The 14169-nt window shown below is 39.0% G+C and overlaps 1 protein-coding gene across 2 annotated transcripts in view; it reads left to right on the top strand.

Moving 5' to 3' along the window:
• Positions 1-14169, top strand: part of grb10a (growth factor receptor-bound protein 10a) — a 61384-nt gene that overhangs the window by 9817 nt on the left and 37398 nt on the right. Inside the window, exons 2-4 of one of the 2 annotated variants that reach the window (XM_084422652.1) lie at positions 3302-3413; positions 6476-6569; positions 12806-13052. In XM_084422652.1, the coding sequence (XP_084278778.1) occupies positions 3363-3413; positions 6476-6569; positions 12806-13052 (392 nt within the window). In that variant the 5' untranslated portion in view covers positions 3302-3362. The remainder of the gene's footprint in view (positions 1-3301; positions 3414-6475; positions 6570-12805; positions 13053-14169) is intronic. The other variant, XM_084422653.1, reaches the window with a different exon arrangement.

Here is a 14169-nt window from a genome sequence, read left to right as displayed (position 1 = left end):
CGTTAAACCGAGGTCTTGACATAAAAAAAAATCCCAGGATGTTCTTTAAAAAGAGTAAGGGTTTAACCCCAGCATCCTGGCCAAATTTGCCCATCGGCTTCTATCCATCATCGTGGCCTCCTAATCATCCCCTTTGTTCTGATTGGCTTCATCACACTGTCTCCTCTCCACGGTGCGCGTTCTGGCGCAATGTGGCTGCCGTCGCATCATCCATGCGGATGCTGCACATTAATGGTGGTTGAGGAGATTCAATTCACATTTATGTATAGCTCTGCTCTTTTCACAACACACATCATTTCAAAGCAGCTTTACAGAAAATGCATGTGTCTACATTACAATTTAGTGTGATCTGTTTTCAGTGGTGGTGACTGTGTCCAAGTAATGTATTTCAGCAATGCACATATACAAATCACGCAGTTAGCCAACAATGTATAATTTAAGGCAGAAAAAAATGAGCTCATTAAAGTAATTACTATGAGTTGTCAACATAATGATTACAATATATAGAAATCTAGCATTGGAACATGTTGATTCAGAGTTTGTGTCATGTGAAGTCCTTGCAGGAGTTGGAAACATCTCTTTACAGGTGTTGGGTCATCTGAAGTCTTCGTAAGAGTCTGGATCCAAATCGTAACTGACATACTGTAGTTATCTCGGGAAGGGCAATTTGAAAATAATTAGCGTAGCTGCTGTTCATAACATTAGGCAAAGATAATAATGTGCATTTGATCTGATATAACTGGAGTACAAGCTTATGAGATGCATTAAATGCTTGGCTAAAGAGATGCGTCTTTAATTTAAACTGGGAGAGTGAGTCTGAGCCCCGAACATTATTAGGAAGGCTATTCCAGACTATAGTGGATTCTTTAGTGGACTTCGATATCCTAGGTACTGCCAGACGCCCAGAGTTTTGTGATCTTAAAGAGCATGATGGATTATAGGGTTATAGAAGGTCCAGTACTTTGTAATCGATATGGAACGTAATAGGTAACCAGTGTAGAGATGATAACATTGGTGTTATATGGTTGTATTTACTTGACCTGGTAAGAACTCTAGGAGCTGCATTTTGGACTAATAGTAGCATGCTCATTGAGGATGCAGGACAACCAGCTAGTAATGCATTACAGTAATCCAGTCTAGAGGTCATGAATGCATGAACTAACTTTTTTGCATCCGAGACCAATTCCCCCCTTCCATATGTAAAGTGCTTTGAGTACCCAGAAAAGCGCTATATAAATGTAACAAATTATTGAATACGGACAGGATAGTACAGCTGTCACAGATGCATGATTGACAAACTTTAAACCCTTGATTTCAAACTATGCTGTGCTATATCCATTTGGCCACTGTCATATTCATGTCATTTTCATTGTGTGCTGTATGTAAAATTAGTATTACCTTGTATTTATAAAAAAAAAAGTGCAGGCGCTAATGGAACCTAGGCTGCATCTCGTAAATTACCCCACTAATAATGCCCGGAATGGTACCAAACTTCTACAGAAGTACAAATAGGTTCTGTACTCATAAAACGAGGCATTGGAAAGTTTGTAAGTACATCAGGAGTTTATTTAAATAACACTTGCCTGATGGCCAATGCTACCACTAACCCGCACATCGAGGTCACTTCAGTGATTTGGGAAAAGTCCTGGCAGAAAGCGATGCATAACGATGTAGTGTAACGACGCCCAGTTCCAGGAATGCACTAATATTTTGTTGGTAGTACCAGTTTGCAACAATTATTAGTTAACACTAATTTGTCAACACTTCGGAAAAAAATTTATAAAAAATGTTGGATATACTGGCTTTCTGCCAGGACTTTTACGTGCTTTTCCCTAATCACTGAAGTGACCTCGACGTACGGGTTAGCAGTAGCAAAGGGGGGTGCAAAGGACCCTAGGTTGATTTTACTCCGAACCATCCCTTTAATTAATTTCTTTTAATTATTTATTTGTAATTTAGTGAATATTAAAGGTGCTCTAAGCAATGTTGGGTGACGTCACTTCTTGGTGACGTTCGAAGTATTGTCAAACAAAACGGAGGCTAGCTCGACCCTCCCTCCTCCTCATCCCGTCCCCTCCCCCTCCCTTCCGTGCTTCCTGAAACAGCCATGAACCATTTAGAAAAAACAAACTGGATTTACCCACCTGTCCAGCAAAAACAGAGCCACCTGAATGTCGGATTGGTCGGAATGTCGGAATTCAAGAGAATACAATTTTAACGTCGTTGTCTACGACATCTCTCCTCTAGCTAACTTCTCTCTTTATGCTTCTCTCTCCTCCACTCCCCACACACCCCCCTTCATGTGCACGCGCACTAACCCCCCAAATCATTCTTGTCGGTTATTGGCTGGAACACTGTTTGTTATGTTTCGTGGTCCAGGCTGGGCCAGTTTGTTTTTCTTGCCGTTTGTGGAGCCTGGGCTGTCTACAGAGACTAGCGGATGGTGAGGAGATGTTTGCTGTATGTGACAAAAACATTTTTGGCCTAAAAAACCGCGTGACATCACTTAGAGCACCTTTAAGTAAAATAAATATGAACTTAATTTCATCAGTTGTAATGCATGTGTTTTTAAATCTTTCAATTTGTGATTTAGATGCATATATTGGCCACCCTTCTCTCTAAGGTATCGGTATTGGCCATAAAAAAAAAACAATATTGGTCGACCACTACTATTAGGTGCCTTGCGGGAGCATAGGAACGAGTTGAAAAGCAAATTTTGTGCAGTTTTATTGCTTCCATTAGAGCACAAAAAATATCTTTGGATCATGCTGAATAACATGATCATCTGGTTTTACAGAAACTTGTGGAGATCTGTTTGAGATTTGCTATCATTAACATTAAAGAAGACATACCAAATACTAAGAATTAATGAGGTTTATATAATTTTACTCATGTATATTTATTGAAAGAGGAATATTTGCCTTTATGCAATTTTTGGTCTAAGACTATAAAGCTTATTTTATTGGAATGTCCTGCTTTAAATTATATTAGGCAACATTCTTATTCAGAAAGTACACTAACAGACATTTTTATGAAGGTTTCTCCTGACATCAAATCATTCACTCAACTGAGTTGTTCATTAATGGCTCACTGATTCAGTTTCCAGTAAAGTACATTTTTCTTTACAACTTGAATGTTCTTAACTTGTGCTAAAAAAACACTGATTTGTGAATGAACACAACACCATTTTTAACATAAATGTTGCAAAGTGGTTGTCACTGTTTTTATTTTTAGTGCTGATCCCAACTGAGATTCAAGATATTTTCGATATGAACCAATTCTCTCTCTGTCTTTCTCTCAGGCTGTTGCGCAGGGATTTGAGGTGCATGTGACGGCTCACATCACTTGCGGCGATTGTGATCATGGCCTTAGCTGGATGCCCAGACTACTTCCTCCACCATCCAAACTACCAGGTATACTCTAGTGTAGTTGTAGTGCTCTGGAGTCTACAGAGCTTTCAAGTTCAGCAGGGCACTGTGTCAGTGTTTCTTGACCGTGCTGTAATATCTCTTCAAGCAGAATATGCATGTGAAACCCGAATGCTCACACGCACATGCACAAATCCTCCTGAACCAGCATAGAGGGACTCATCTATTCAGCGCAGCGGTTCCCAAGGGTTCTGTGGCATGTCCGCATGCCTTTCGTCGCCATGGCGTTGCCATGGTGCCACACAGCTGACATGCTGACATGCAAAGTGTTGCTATTTATACCAGGGCTGCACAGTCAGGCCTCTCTCTATATTTGACTCTCCTTATCTTCTCTCTCTTTCTAATATCATTCTTTTCGTTTTACCTTATAAACTACCCATCCCTTCCACAAACTATTTCTTTCTCAGACCCTCCCCCCTTTTTCCTGCCCCACCCCCACCCAGGTCTCCTATAAAGTGGCTGGTGTTTGTGAACCTGGCAGAGCATCAGTGTATACAGTGAAGGCAGGGGTGCGGGCTGCCCTCACTGCAGGGGGTTTCTCAGAGCCACAGGCACCTGGGCCGAATCTTCCCTAGCACGGGGACAACACATCCCAAATATTCACTTTAAGCAAACACAACCCAGGCACCCTGGCTTGCACTGTGCTCCTGCTTTTTGACTTTTAAATGAAAGCATTAAAGCATTCTGCTTTAGCTTTTATTTCCACTCACTCAGTCACTCTATCCCTATGACTTTTTCTTTTCTTCCTTCCCTGTCTTTCTCAATATTTATTCTTATCTGAAGTGTACCTCTTAGTTTTACTCTTTAATCTTGAGTATTTTTGCTGCAAATTGTGTTCAGTAAGTATGTCTCATCTGTTATGTCTGTGTCATCTGTTATTCCTCTTCTTTAGTTAAGGTTAGGGAAGTTATGTGGAGAGTTGCAAGTCTTAAGTTGCTTGTAGTTAATGAGGATGAAGATTAGGGTCAGAGGTCATAGGTCAAATGGAGACTTGGTATTGTGTTTCAGGTTTATAGCAGGGTGTCTGCTCACCAAGAGCCAAATGGGAAAGTTGAGTAGTTGTTTATGTTTGTCAATGCGTTTGTATATCACAGCAGCGCCTAGAATGGCCAAGTTGTAGCTTTCGAGGTCAGAGGTCAACTCCTAAATGCTTTGGGTTTCTAACCACTCTTTGTTAATAGCCTAGGCTCTGCAAGGGTCACATGACCTGCCTTTCTAGGAAATTCACTGCCTTTGTTGCCCTGTGGAATCAGCTGGGGGGTTAAGGTTTACATAACGGACACAAGGCCTGGAGCCTGTCCAAGTACAACACACACATATACACACACACCCTCTTGCATTCCTCTGTCATCCCCTGCTACAGATCCTGGTACGTTCCACTTTTGTGCGTCCTTGAAGAGAGTAAAAAGTATTTAAAAAGCTTTAAAGTTTGAATTTGAAGTAATATGGCCAAGATTAAACCCCACTTAAATGAGAGGATATAAACTGGACACTTTCTGTTGGTGTCGGTGAGCAGCATTTAATGACTTTTTTTGGTCTTTTAACACTGTGCAAGATTAACAGTATGCTGGCTAAAGCATTAGAGAAGCTTTCTCAGAGCAGTAAATTTCCTTTCCTGTTTTTATAGATGTTTTTCTCTTTTCTGAGAGCTGGCTGGCTTGGTGCAGCGTGAAGAGAGAGCAGAAGAGAGAAATAGAAAGAAGGCAGGGAGAGAAGAGAGCATGGGGACCTCTGGCAGAGGCTAGTTCCTGGAAACTCGGCTTCCATGTTCTTAGGTTTCCTAGAAAACTGGAAATTGAAAATGTGGCTTTATTTTTTTTTTCTTGGACTACTGCTTCTAGCTTTGTGCATTATGCTTTGAATTATATGGTGTGAGATTGTGTGTGGTTTGAGAGCACTAGAGCCATTGCTGTGTGCATAGTTTGCCTTTTTTGCTCTTAGTTTTATGTTGATGCATTGGGAATGATGATTGGGACTCCACACACACACACACACATATGTGCATGTAATTACTACTGCCAAAGACATATGTATATTTTTTCCCACATTGTTTCTGTTTTGGCATTCAGTACCCATCTCCACATGCAGTATAAGATATACTGTATTTGTCCATTGGCATCAGTTTGTTTAAGGTTATACACATATACATTAACATGTTATTTGACTTTTTCCAAAAAATAACCTATTTGATGTATTATTTCAGATCAGGTTTACATTGCAGTATTTGACTTATTTCCAAGTTATAACTGGGATGTAAACCAGAACATTAAAGGAATAGATCACCCAATAGTCCATCCATCCGTCCGTCCGTAAAACTATGCACTTTCTGTAAAGCTGCCTTGAAACAATACTTATTATGAAAAGCTCTATACTAATAAACATGAATTGAATTGAAAATGTAAAATAAACAGATTTCATAAATCACAGTATTCAGGTATGAAATACTATAGTGTATAAATTAAATATAGATGAATTATATTAAAGCTAAAGATGTTATTTAGTCAAGAGCAGATTTCAGCAGTTTTATTTATTGTTTTGTACTTTTAGTTAACATGAATGACACAAGATAGGTACAGCATATTAAAGGATTAGTTCACCCAAAAATGGAAATGATCCCATAATTTACTCGCCCTCAAGCCATCCTAGGTGTATATGACTTTCTTCTTTCAGCCAAACACAGAGTTGTATTAAATAATATCCTGGCTCTTCCCAGCATTGAAATGGCATTGAATTGAGAATTGAGGCATTGAGTTTTTGAAGCTCCAAAAAGAGCATCCATCCATCATAAAAGTAATCTATAACTCCAGTGGTTTAATAAATGCCTTCTGAGGAGAAGCGACGGGTTTTTGTAAGAAAAATATCCATATTTAAAACTTTATATACTATAATCACTGCCTCCGGCAATGGCCGTACACACGTTCACGAGAGAGTCGAGTTCCCGCAGAAGGGTGACCTCTGATCCCGATGTGTGTAGGACGTAACTCTCTCGTGTACACGCTTATGACCGTTGAACTATCTGACCTCCTCCTCCCTTTCTTTTTCTTCAGGACAATGTTGACCGGACCCCGTCTCACAGACCGTCCAATCTCATTGGTTCAAGCTTCCAGCAGTCCTCCAATCGGAACTCTCCTAATCACCCAGGTCGGTTATTAAAGGGTCCTTCGGTACAGAAAAGTTTTTTCTGTACATTAATTTACTTTTAATATGAATTTTAATATTATGAATGACAACATGTAATTGCAATGCACAAGCAGCATTGTCCTCAGTGGCATTGTGCAGGTCACAGGGTTCTGTAAGGTCACAGAGGTTACTGGCGACCCCTCCTGTAGCTGCAGCGATTCTGTGCACTTAAGGTTGTATATCCTCCACAAGCTGTGCAAGCCAGGGCCTTCCCCAAATCTCTAACCGTTTTATAGCTGTGAGCAAAGCTGTTGGCCACAGATCTAGTTGTGTACCTGAGTGTGTGTGTGTCCTGCTCTGCTCTACAGATGCTGCCTTGCTTTAACATGTCACTACCCTGAAGCATATAGATTTTTCCAGAAAGCCACAGTAGGCTTTTGTGTGTAGACATGTATACATTGTGGTCTGGGCACATTGGTAAGGGTTGTAAGAAATACTGACATCCACAGACCCCCAAAAGAGAGAAAAAATGCTGGGGAAAAAATGTTAGATGTAGGGCGTACTCACACTAGGCACGGTTGCCTTTTACTCAGTCCGAGCGCGATTGTCCGAGTTTGCGATTCCAAATGAGAGTCTTCCCAAATTCAGATCAAAAGGAGGGTTAGTCATATTTAACTAACTTCTGGGGATGGATTTGTATAGCTCAGTAAACACTGTCAGGATGGGGACTTTTCATTAACTTTTACTGTTTATATTCTGTTATATAACTGATAATGATGTTTTCTTTCCTCTACTCTTAATCCTCACACAAACTTTTCTGCATTTTTAGATGTTTAATAAGACATTATTTAGTCTGTTTATTAAGCCGTTTTCCTCGTGGGGACCGTAGAGGCAATATCCCATATATATATACATAGACACACACTTGAGAATACATACACACACACACACACACACACACACACACACACACACACACACACACACACACACACAGCATGAAAGCCCATAAATCTTTTTTTTTTTTTTTGGTCATCTGTGTCCAGCCATTGGGTGTGTGTGCGCATATGCGTGCATGCTTGCACTTACATGCCTGTTTGCACTCTATAAGTTGAGGCTAGAGTTATATGAGGTGACCTATATTCAGTACACACAAAGAGAGAGAGAGAGAGAGTGATGGAAAGAGTTGGGCACATGAGGTTGGACCATCTTCTGACACAGAGTTCCACAGTGAGGAAAGAGAGCTGAAAGAAAAACAACAGGAAAGAGACAGTGTGTCTGTATTACGCTCTGAAGAGATCTCTGTATCCTCTTTATAAATTCACTGCTGGCTGGGAATCTTCCATATAGATTTCTGATGAATATTTGACATTTTGTTCTTTAACTAACTGGCCATTTTTTTTTTAACTGTATTGTTGGTTGTTTGGCCAGGTCTGAAGTTCATCATCAAGGTATTATGTCCCTCATGCAATACCAACATAAACCTGACTGATTTTGGAACGTTTGTCAGACTTAGCCACTGAATTAGACACACTCCTCCTTTCCTAGTGTGTGATTTGGAAGAGGATTTTTTTCCACAATACTATGTACAAAAACATGGTACTAGTTCTAAAACGCCTGGCATCAACATGAAAGCATGTCCAAAAACCTCAGTGTCACCATTGTGCCATGTCAAATTTTTTACCATGGTAGTAGCATATACTATAACACATTATTTTACATGTAGCATGGTAATGCCACTGTTTTTGAAGTAAACATATTAAAAAAAATGGATTTACTTTTAAACCGTTTTCTAAAAAAAGGTAGTACCTTGGTGCCATCTTTAAAAACCATGGTAAAAACATGGTACTTAATGGTAATGTTGGTGTTTGTTAGTATTGTGGCTTTGTCAAGTCACCTTCATTTATATAGCGCTTTTAACAATGTAGATTGTTTCAAAGCAGCTTTACAGTGATAATAGGAAATTAAAGTAACAGAGATTGTTTTGGCTTTACAGCAGCTCAAGAATAAAGTTATTGTCCAGCTAAAGTTAGTTATGATTGATTCACTTCCGTTGCAAAGATCATTAGTTATTAACTTAGGGGCCGCTTGCACAACATCATTCTAACAGAAAACCCTTAATGTGCTCCGGCCCGCTCATTCGCACAACAACAGTGCCTGGTGGCTTGAGAACGTAGACCTTGAAACAGGTTCCAAGATGCAAACGTTGAAAAATGTTATCTCTGCTTAAATTTCAAAAACGCGAATCTGTGAAAACGGTGACGGCATGCACATGCGTATTACGTGTTTGGTATGCACGTTTGAATATATATGTGCGCAGGCGTGTAGTCTTTCTTTACAAATTGACCTTAATTGACCTCGCCTGGCCTTAAAAATTCTTAATACTGAATTTTTTGTCGCTTCCGCATATCTATGTGAACCAGAATTAGGGAAGGGAATGAGGCCTTCACAGGGGAGAGACTAGTTGACACTTCAGGACTGCTTTGTCGTCGTGACTCGTGTCCAGGCGCAGGTCCTTCATCAGTACGGGATACGGCTTGGATCCGGCGGACTGTGGTAAACCTCGGGATAAACAGAGAGACTAATATTAGCGTGGACGACATTCTTCTTATGATGTAACGAGTACATCAGGATTTAGGGGAAGTGTTCCCGGTTCTGGCTGACCTAATCTATGCAGCCTAACATTGAATTATAGAAGTGTGTCTGCTTCCCGGACAATGTTAGGAAGACTGTTCCAAAGTTTAGGTACTAAATAGGAAAAGGATCTTCCGCCAGCAGTCAATTTTGATATTCTAGGTATCAACTGGCTGGAATTTTGAGATCGCAATAGACATGAAGGACTAAAATGCGTTAAGAGCTCGCTCAAGTACTGGGGAGCTAAACCATGTAGTTTAAAGAGATGTGAAATGAATGAGAGGACAGGAAGGGAGTGTTTGGAAAGGCATATTTGGACCACATAGCGCTGAGAGCAGTAAATGGAAATGCTCTTTGACACTCACTTGCACTGGTTGTACCTCTTAAAGATCTTGTACTTATTGTACTTCATTGTTTTAACAGTCCTATTCATCGTATGTTATTGTTTGTGTGTTTGCTTTTAAAAAGACATCTCTTATACATAGGACACTTGCCGAGCTCTCTTGTTACATACACAAACTTGCGCTCGGACACATGCGGAAGTGTGTGGGTCTGGGGTATGTACGGAATGCACAGTTTGGACGCTGCTGGTATTCTAGTGGAAGTCTGAAGCAGGTCTTTTAGACCTGAGTTAGCCTTGTAAATATTAGTTAAAGTTAAAGTCGGCATGAAATGAGAATTTTCCAAATGCAAGTTATAGATTTTAATCTTATTGTAAACAATTTATCCATGGATATGTGTCATTTAAAAAAAACAATTAAAATTCTTAAAAACTTAAGCAGGACTCCTATCATTTAGTCCACTTAAGGCCGTGAGACACCAAGCCGAGATAAAATAACTAGCGGCGACGGACTACAGGTGACTGTCATCTAGCATGTGCATTCTGTGTAAGGAAATAACTGTCTACATCAGCAGGTATTAATAGTCTATATTTGTCATTCAAAAACAGAAACTAGGACTGCAGATATACAAACCCTAATCAAAGCAGCGCTTGCTTACCATTTTGAATATCAATCGTGCAGATCTCATGTAACGCACAAAGTTCTGTTTATTACAAGCACGTGCTGCGGTCATGTCGTCTGATGTTTTAAATGCTCGAACTCTTAAGTTGGGTGGATACTGATTAGCTGTTAACGTTTTTATCGTTCATCAGCTGGAAAAAATCGTTTTGAAAGTGATTCTGATTATATTGTTCCTGTGCCATTATCAGTGTGGACTTTCCTATTCTCATAGAATGATTATTAAAACTTTAAATTTATAGTTATCGTCATAGTTGCCATCCTTGGTGTGAACGAGCCTTAAGTCAATATATGAAAAATTGCTCCTGTTATAAAGTGAGTTAGCTTAGCTAAGTGTCCTTTTTTGGATGGTCTACTGATAGCATGGTCATCTCGCTGCCTTCTTTACTAGCCTGGATCGATACAGATGTCACATTTCATCAATGATAACTGTTTGACCTGATGAGGGAAAAGCACTTTGGTGGCCCACATTGCACTAGCATTACATTTTAGCATGATTTGCTAACCTTTTAAACGCACCAGTTGTTAGAAGAAATCACTCTAGGGCCTTAAAAGCTTGGTTTTTATGGGTCTTCATTGCACAGAGTGCTTCTCAACTGACGGGTCATGACCCAAAAATGTGTCTCAGGGCTGTTTTAATAAGGTTGCGGATGGGAAGATGAAAAACAATGCTAAATGCTAATTATAAAACCCAGTACTGTGGTTTTTCTTCGGGACCTCAAGTGGTGACCCTCAGTTGAATCAATAGGTAAAGCATTCCAGTCATCAAGTTAGTGAAAATACACATGCCAACTATTTGAACCTGTCTTTCTTGCTTCATTTAACAGGCATGTAGCGTCACATGCGGCCGTTATTACAGAGTAATCCCACAAACCACCTGCTGTTCCTCCCACAGCACAGAATACATTCATGGTGACCTGTTTTCTCTGTGAGAAAGATTAGTGGAATATTTGGTTTTGGAAATGTCAGTGTAGTGTTGAGGGGTCATATCTCGATGAGTCTGTGTGAGTGTGACTTGAGGGATACGATCAGGTCAGGGAACACTGGGAAATGTGACCAAAGGGCTGACCATTTTTGAGTGTTTATTCATTTAACTTGATACTGCCATCTTGTGGCAATTTATTGGTAGTTGCACGATATATTGCGTTGTTTTCATGATTAATGCTAATACTGTTCAAATCAGACTATTAAAATCTTTTGATTACTGTCCCAGATCTTTAACCACTACGCCACAGCATCTCAATATGCAAACGTATTTATGTAAACAATCCATACTCAAAATAAAATTACTTGAAACACAAGGGACTAACATTTTTGATATCCCCTTTTGCTGAGGACTTTTCTGAAATTCTGGGACACCACTGAACCATAATGCATATAGAGAACAAGTGGACATGGTAGTGCATGTTCTGTGGCCAATCTGTCAAAGTGTGTCCAAAGGATCAGCCTAAAATCATTCAGGAAGCCACAGAGGATCTTAAAAAACTCTTCCAAAGAAATGTGGGCTGAGAGAGGAGCAATGTGGAAACCAATGCTAACCAAAAACATAAACTCTCATCTCTCATCTGCCAAAAGAGCACCTGGCTGATCCCCAAGACTTTTGAAAGAATGTTCTACGAGTCAAAAATGGAACATTTTGGATGACATGTGACCCATTATGTCTGGCATGAAGTGAAAACGGCATTCCAGAATCTAAGAGCATCTTACCAACAGTCAAACATGGTGGTGCCAGTGTGAGGATGCCTTGTTGCTTCAGAACTCACCATGATTGAATTGATACTTAAATGAAGTTGTGCTTTATCAAAAACTAATAAATATAAACCCCCTAATATAATAGTTATGTGGTGATGTGTAACATTGTGTGACATGTGTTCAGTGTAACATGACTTTATCAACATTTTATTTTAGAATTTATGATTTTTTAAAAATTTTATTCACAGTCACACACACAAATAAATAAAGAAATACACACGCACTAAAATTCAGAAGTTTGGGGTTGGTAAGGTTTTTTTTGTTTTTGAAAGTAGTCTCTAATAGTATTGTGTAATATTACTTTTTAAAATGACTTTCTATTGTAATATATTTTAAAGTGTAATTTATTCCTGTCATGGCAGAGCTGAATTTCCAGTTTTCAATGTTACACGATCCTTCAGAAATCATTCTAATATGAATTTTTTTTTTTTTTTGCATTTATTGGAAATAGAAAATGTTTTGTAACATTATTAATGTTTTTACTGTCACTCAGTTTAATATATACTTGCTGAATAAAAGTAGTATTTTTGTCATCATTTTTAAATATCTTTTTTTTTTGCCTATTTTTATTTTTAATTTTAATAAATTGCTTCTGCAGCATGACAATTCAAAAACAGTACAGATATTACACAGTCTCTTAAGTAATATGCATAATAATAAATTATTAATTACAGTGTCCTATGTGAATTGAATGAATTTGTTAGGCTGCTCTTAGTATCAGGGCTGCTGCTGATTTTGTTGCTTGTGAATGATGTAAGTCTCTCTCTCTCTCTCTCTCTCTCTCTCCCTCCCTCCCTCCCTCCCTCCCTCCCTCCCTCCCTCCATCTCCATGCATGCTTTATTTTGCTGCAGAGGATGATGTAGATCTGGAGGCCCTGGTGAATGACATGGCCTCTCTTTCATCCTATGAGAGCATCTATGCAACCTGTGGGACCCAGCATTCGGACTCCGCCCCCCTCTTGCACCGCACCGATGGCAGTGGGCTCCATGGCAACAGAGCGGCCCCACAGCTACGGGCCCCTAGTAATAAAGTCACCGCCTCCCACTCTCCGGCCCAAAAGCTCCGGCGATCTCAGCCAATGCACATACAGGCTGTCAGGTAATGTACATACACAGTGCACACAAATAAAATGGGAAGTTATGATTTCCAGTTCTGGAAAATCATGCAAAATTTGAAATTGAAAGTCATTTTTTCTACACTTGAGAAAATACAGTGAAAACAGTAATATTGAATAATTACAAAAACATTATCACAATTCAAATAAAATGTATTCCTGTGATGGCAAAGCTAAATTTTCAGCAGCCATTACTCCAGTCTTCAGTGTTCATTACATGATCCTTCAGAAATCATTCTAATGTGCTGATTTGGTGATCAGTGTTGAAAACAATTGTGCTGCTAAACAGTGTTCTTTGATTAATAGAAAGTTCAAAAGAACATCATTTATTTGAAATGATTTTTTTTGTTCATGTAAAAATCTTTTCTGCCATTTGTGATAAATTTAAAGCAATTGGATCCTTGCTGAATAAAAACTCTTGAACGATAGTGTAATTGTGCTTCATTATGCTTTAATATTTCATCATTTTGAACTTGATTTTTGTCAGTGCAGTTTTCATAAATAAAATTTTATGTAAATTTTTTTGGTCTATAGCTGTTGGAACCCTGCAGAAATCCCTGTCCAGACATTTATTATGACTAGTTCTGTGAATGTAATTTTGTGCGATTTTAATAATAAAAAATATTTATTATTACTAAAATATTACCACAGTTGATTAAAAAGGTATTTTTACATGTGTGTGTGTGGATTTAACACACATGTATACACATATACATGTACACAACACACACACACATATATATATCATGTGTATATATATATCATGTATATGTATGTATATGTGCGTGTGTATATCTATTTTAGTTATGTATGTATGCACGTGTGTGTGTGTCAATTTCTTTTTACATATTAATCATTGGGTTAATTAGCACTTTGTTGTTTTGGATCTAAAAAAAACAGTATTCATACCCTCCCGTAAGTCGCTACTGATTGCATGTTATGTATGCGTGTTACTTTTCAAGTCATCTTCTCAAAGTCATAATCTTTTCTCTTTCCGAAATCCTCTCCGAGTGCTTGTTCTAATCAGCTCTTTTACACCTCACCTTTCTGCAGGGCTTCTGTGTCGTTCGCTGTCTTTCATCCGCTCTTCTCTGATCTCCG

Source organism: Rutilus rutilus (assembly GCF_951802725.1).
Source record: "Rutilus rutilus genome assembly, chromosome: 11".
Classification (NCBI taxonomy): Eukaryota; Metazoa; Chordata; class Actinopteri; order Cypriniformes; family Leuciscidae; genus Rutilus; species Rutilus rutilus.
Note: the sequence above shows the minus strand (reverse complement) of the source record. Positions and strands in the feature narration are given on the sequence as shown.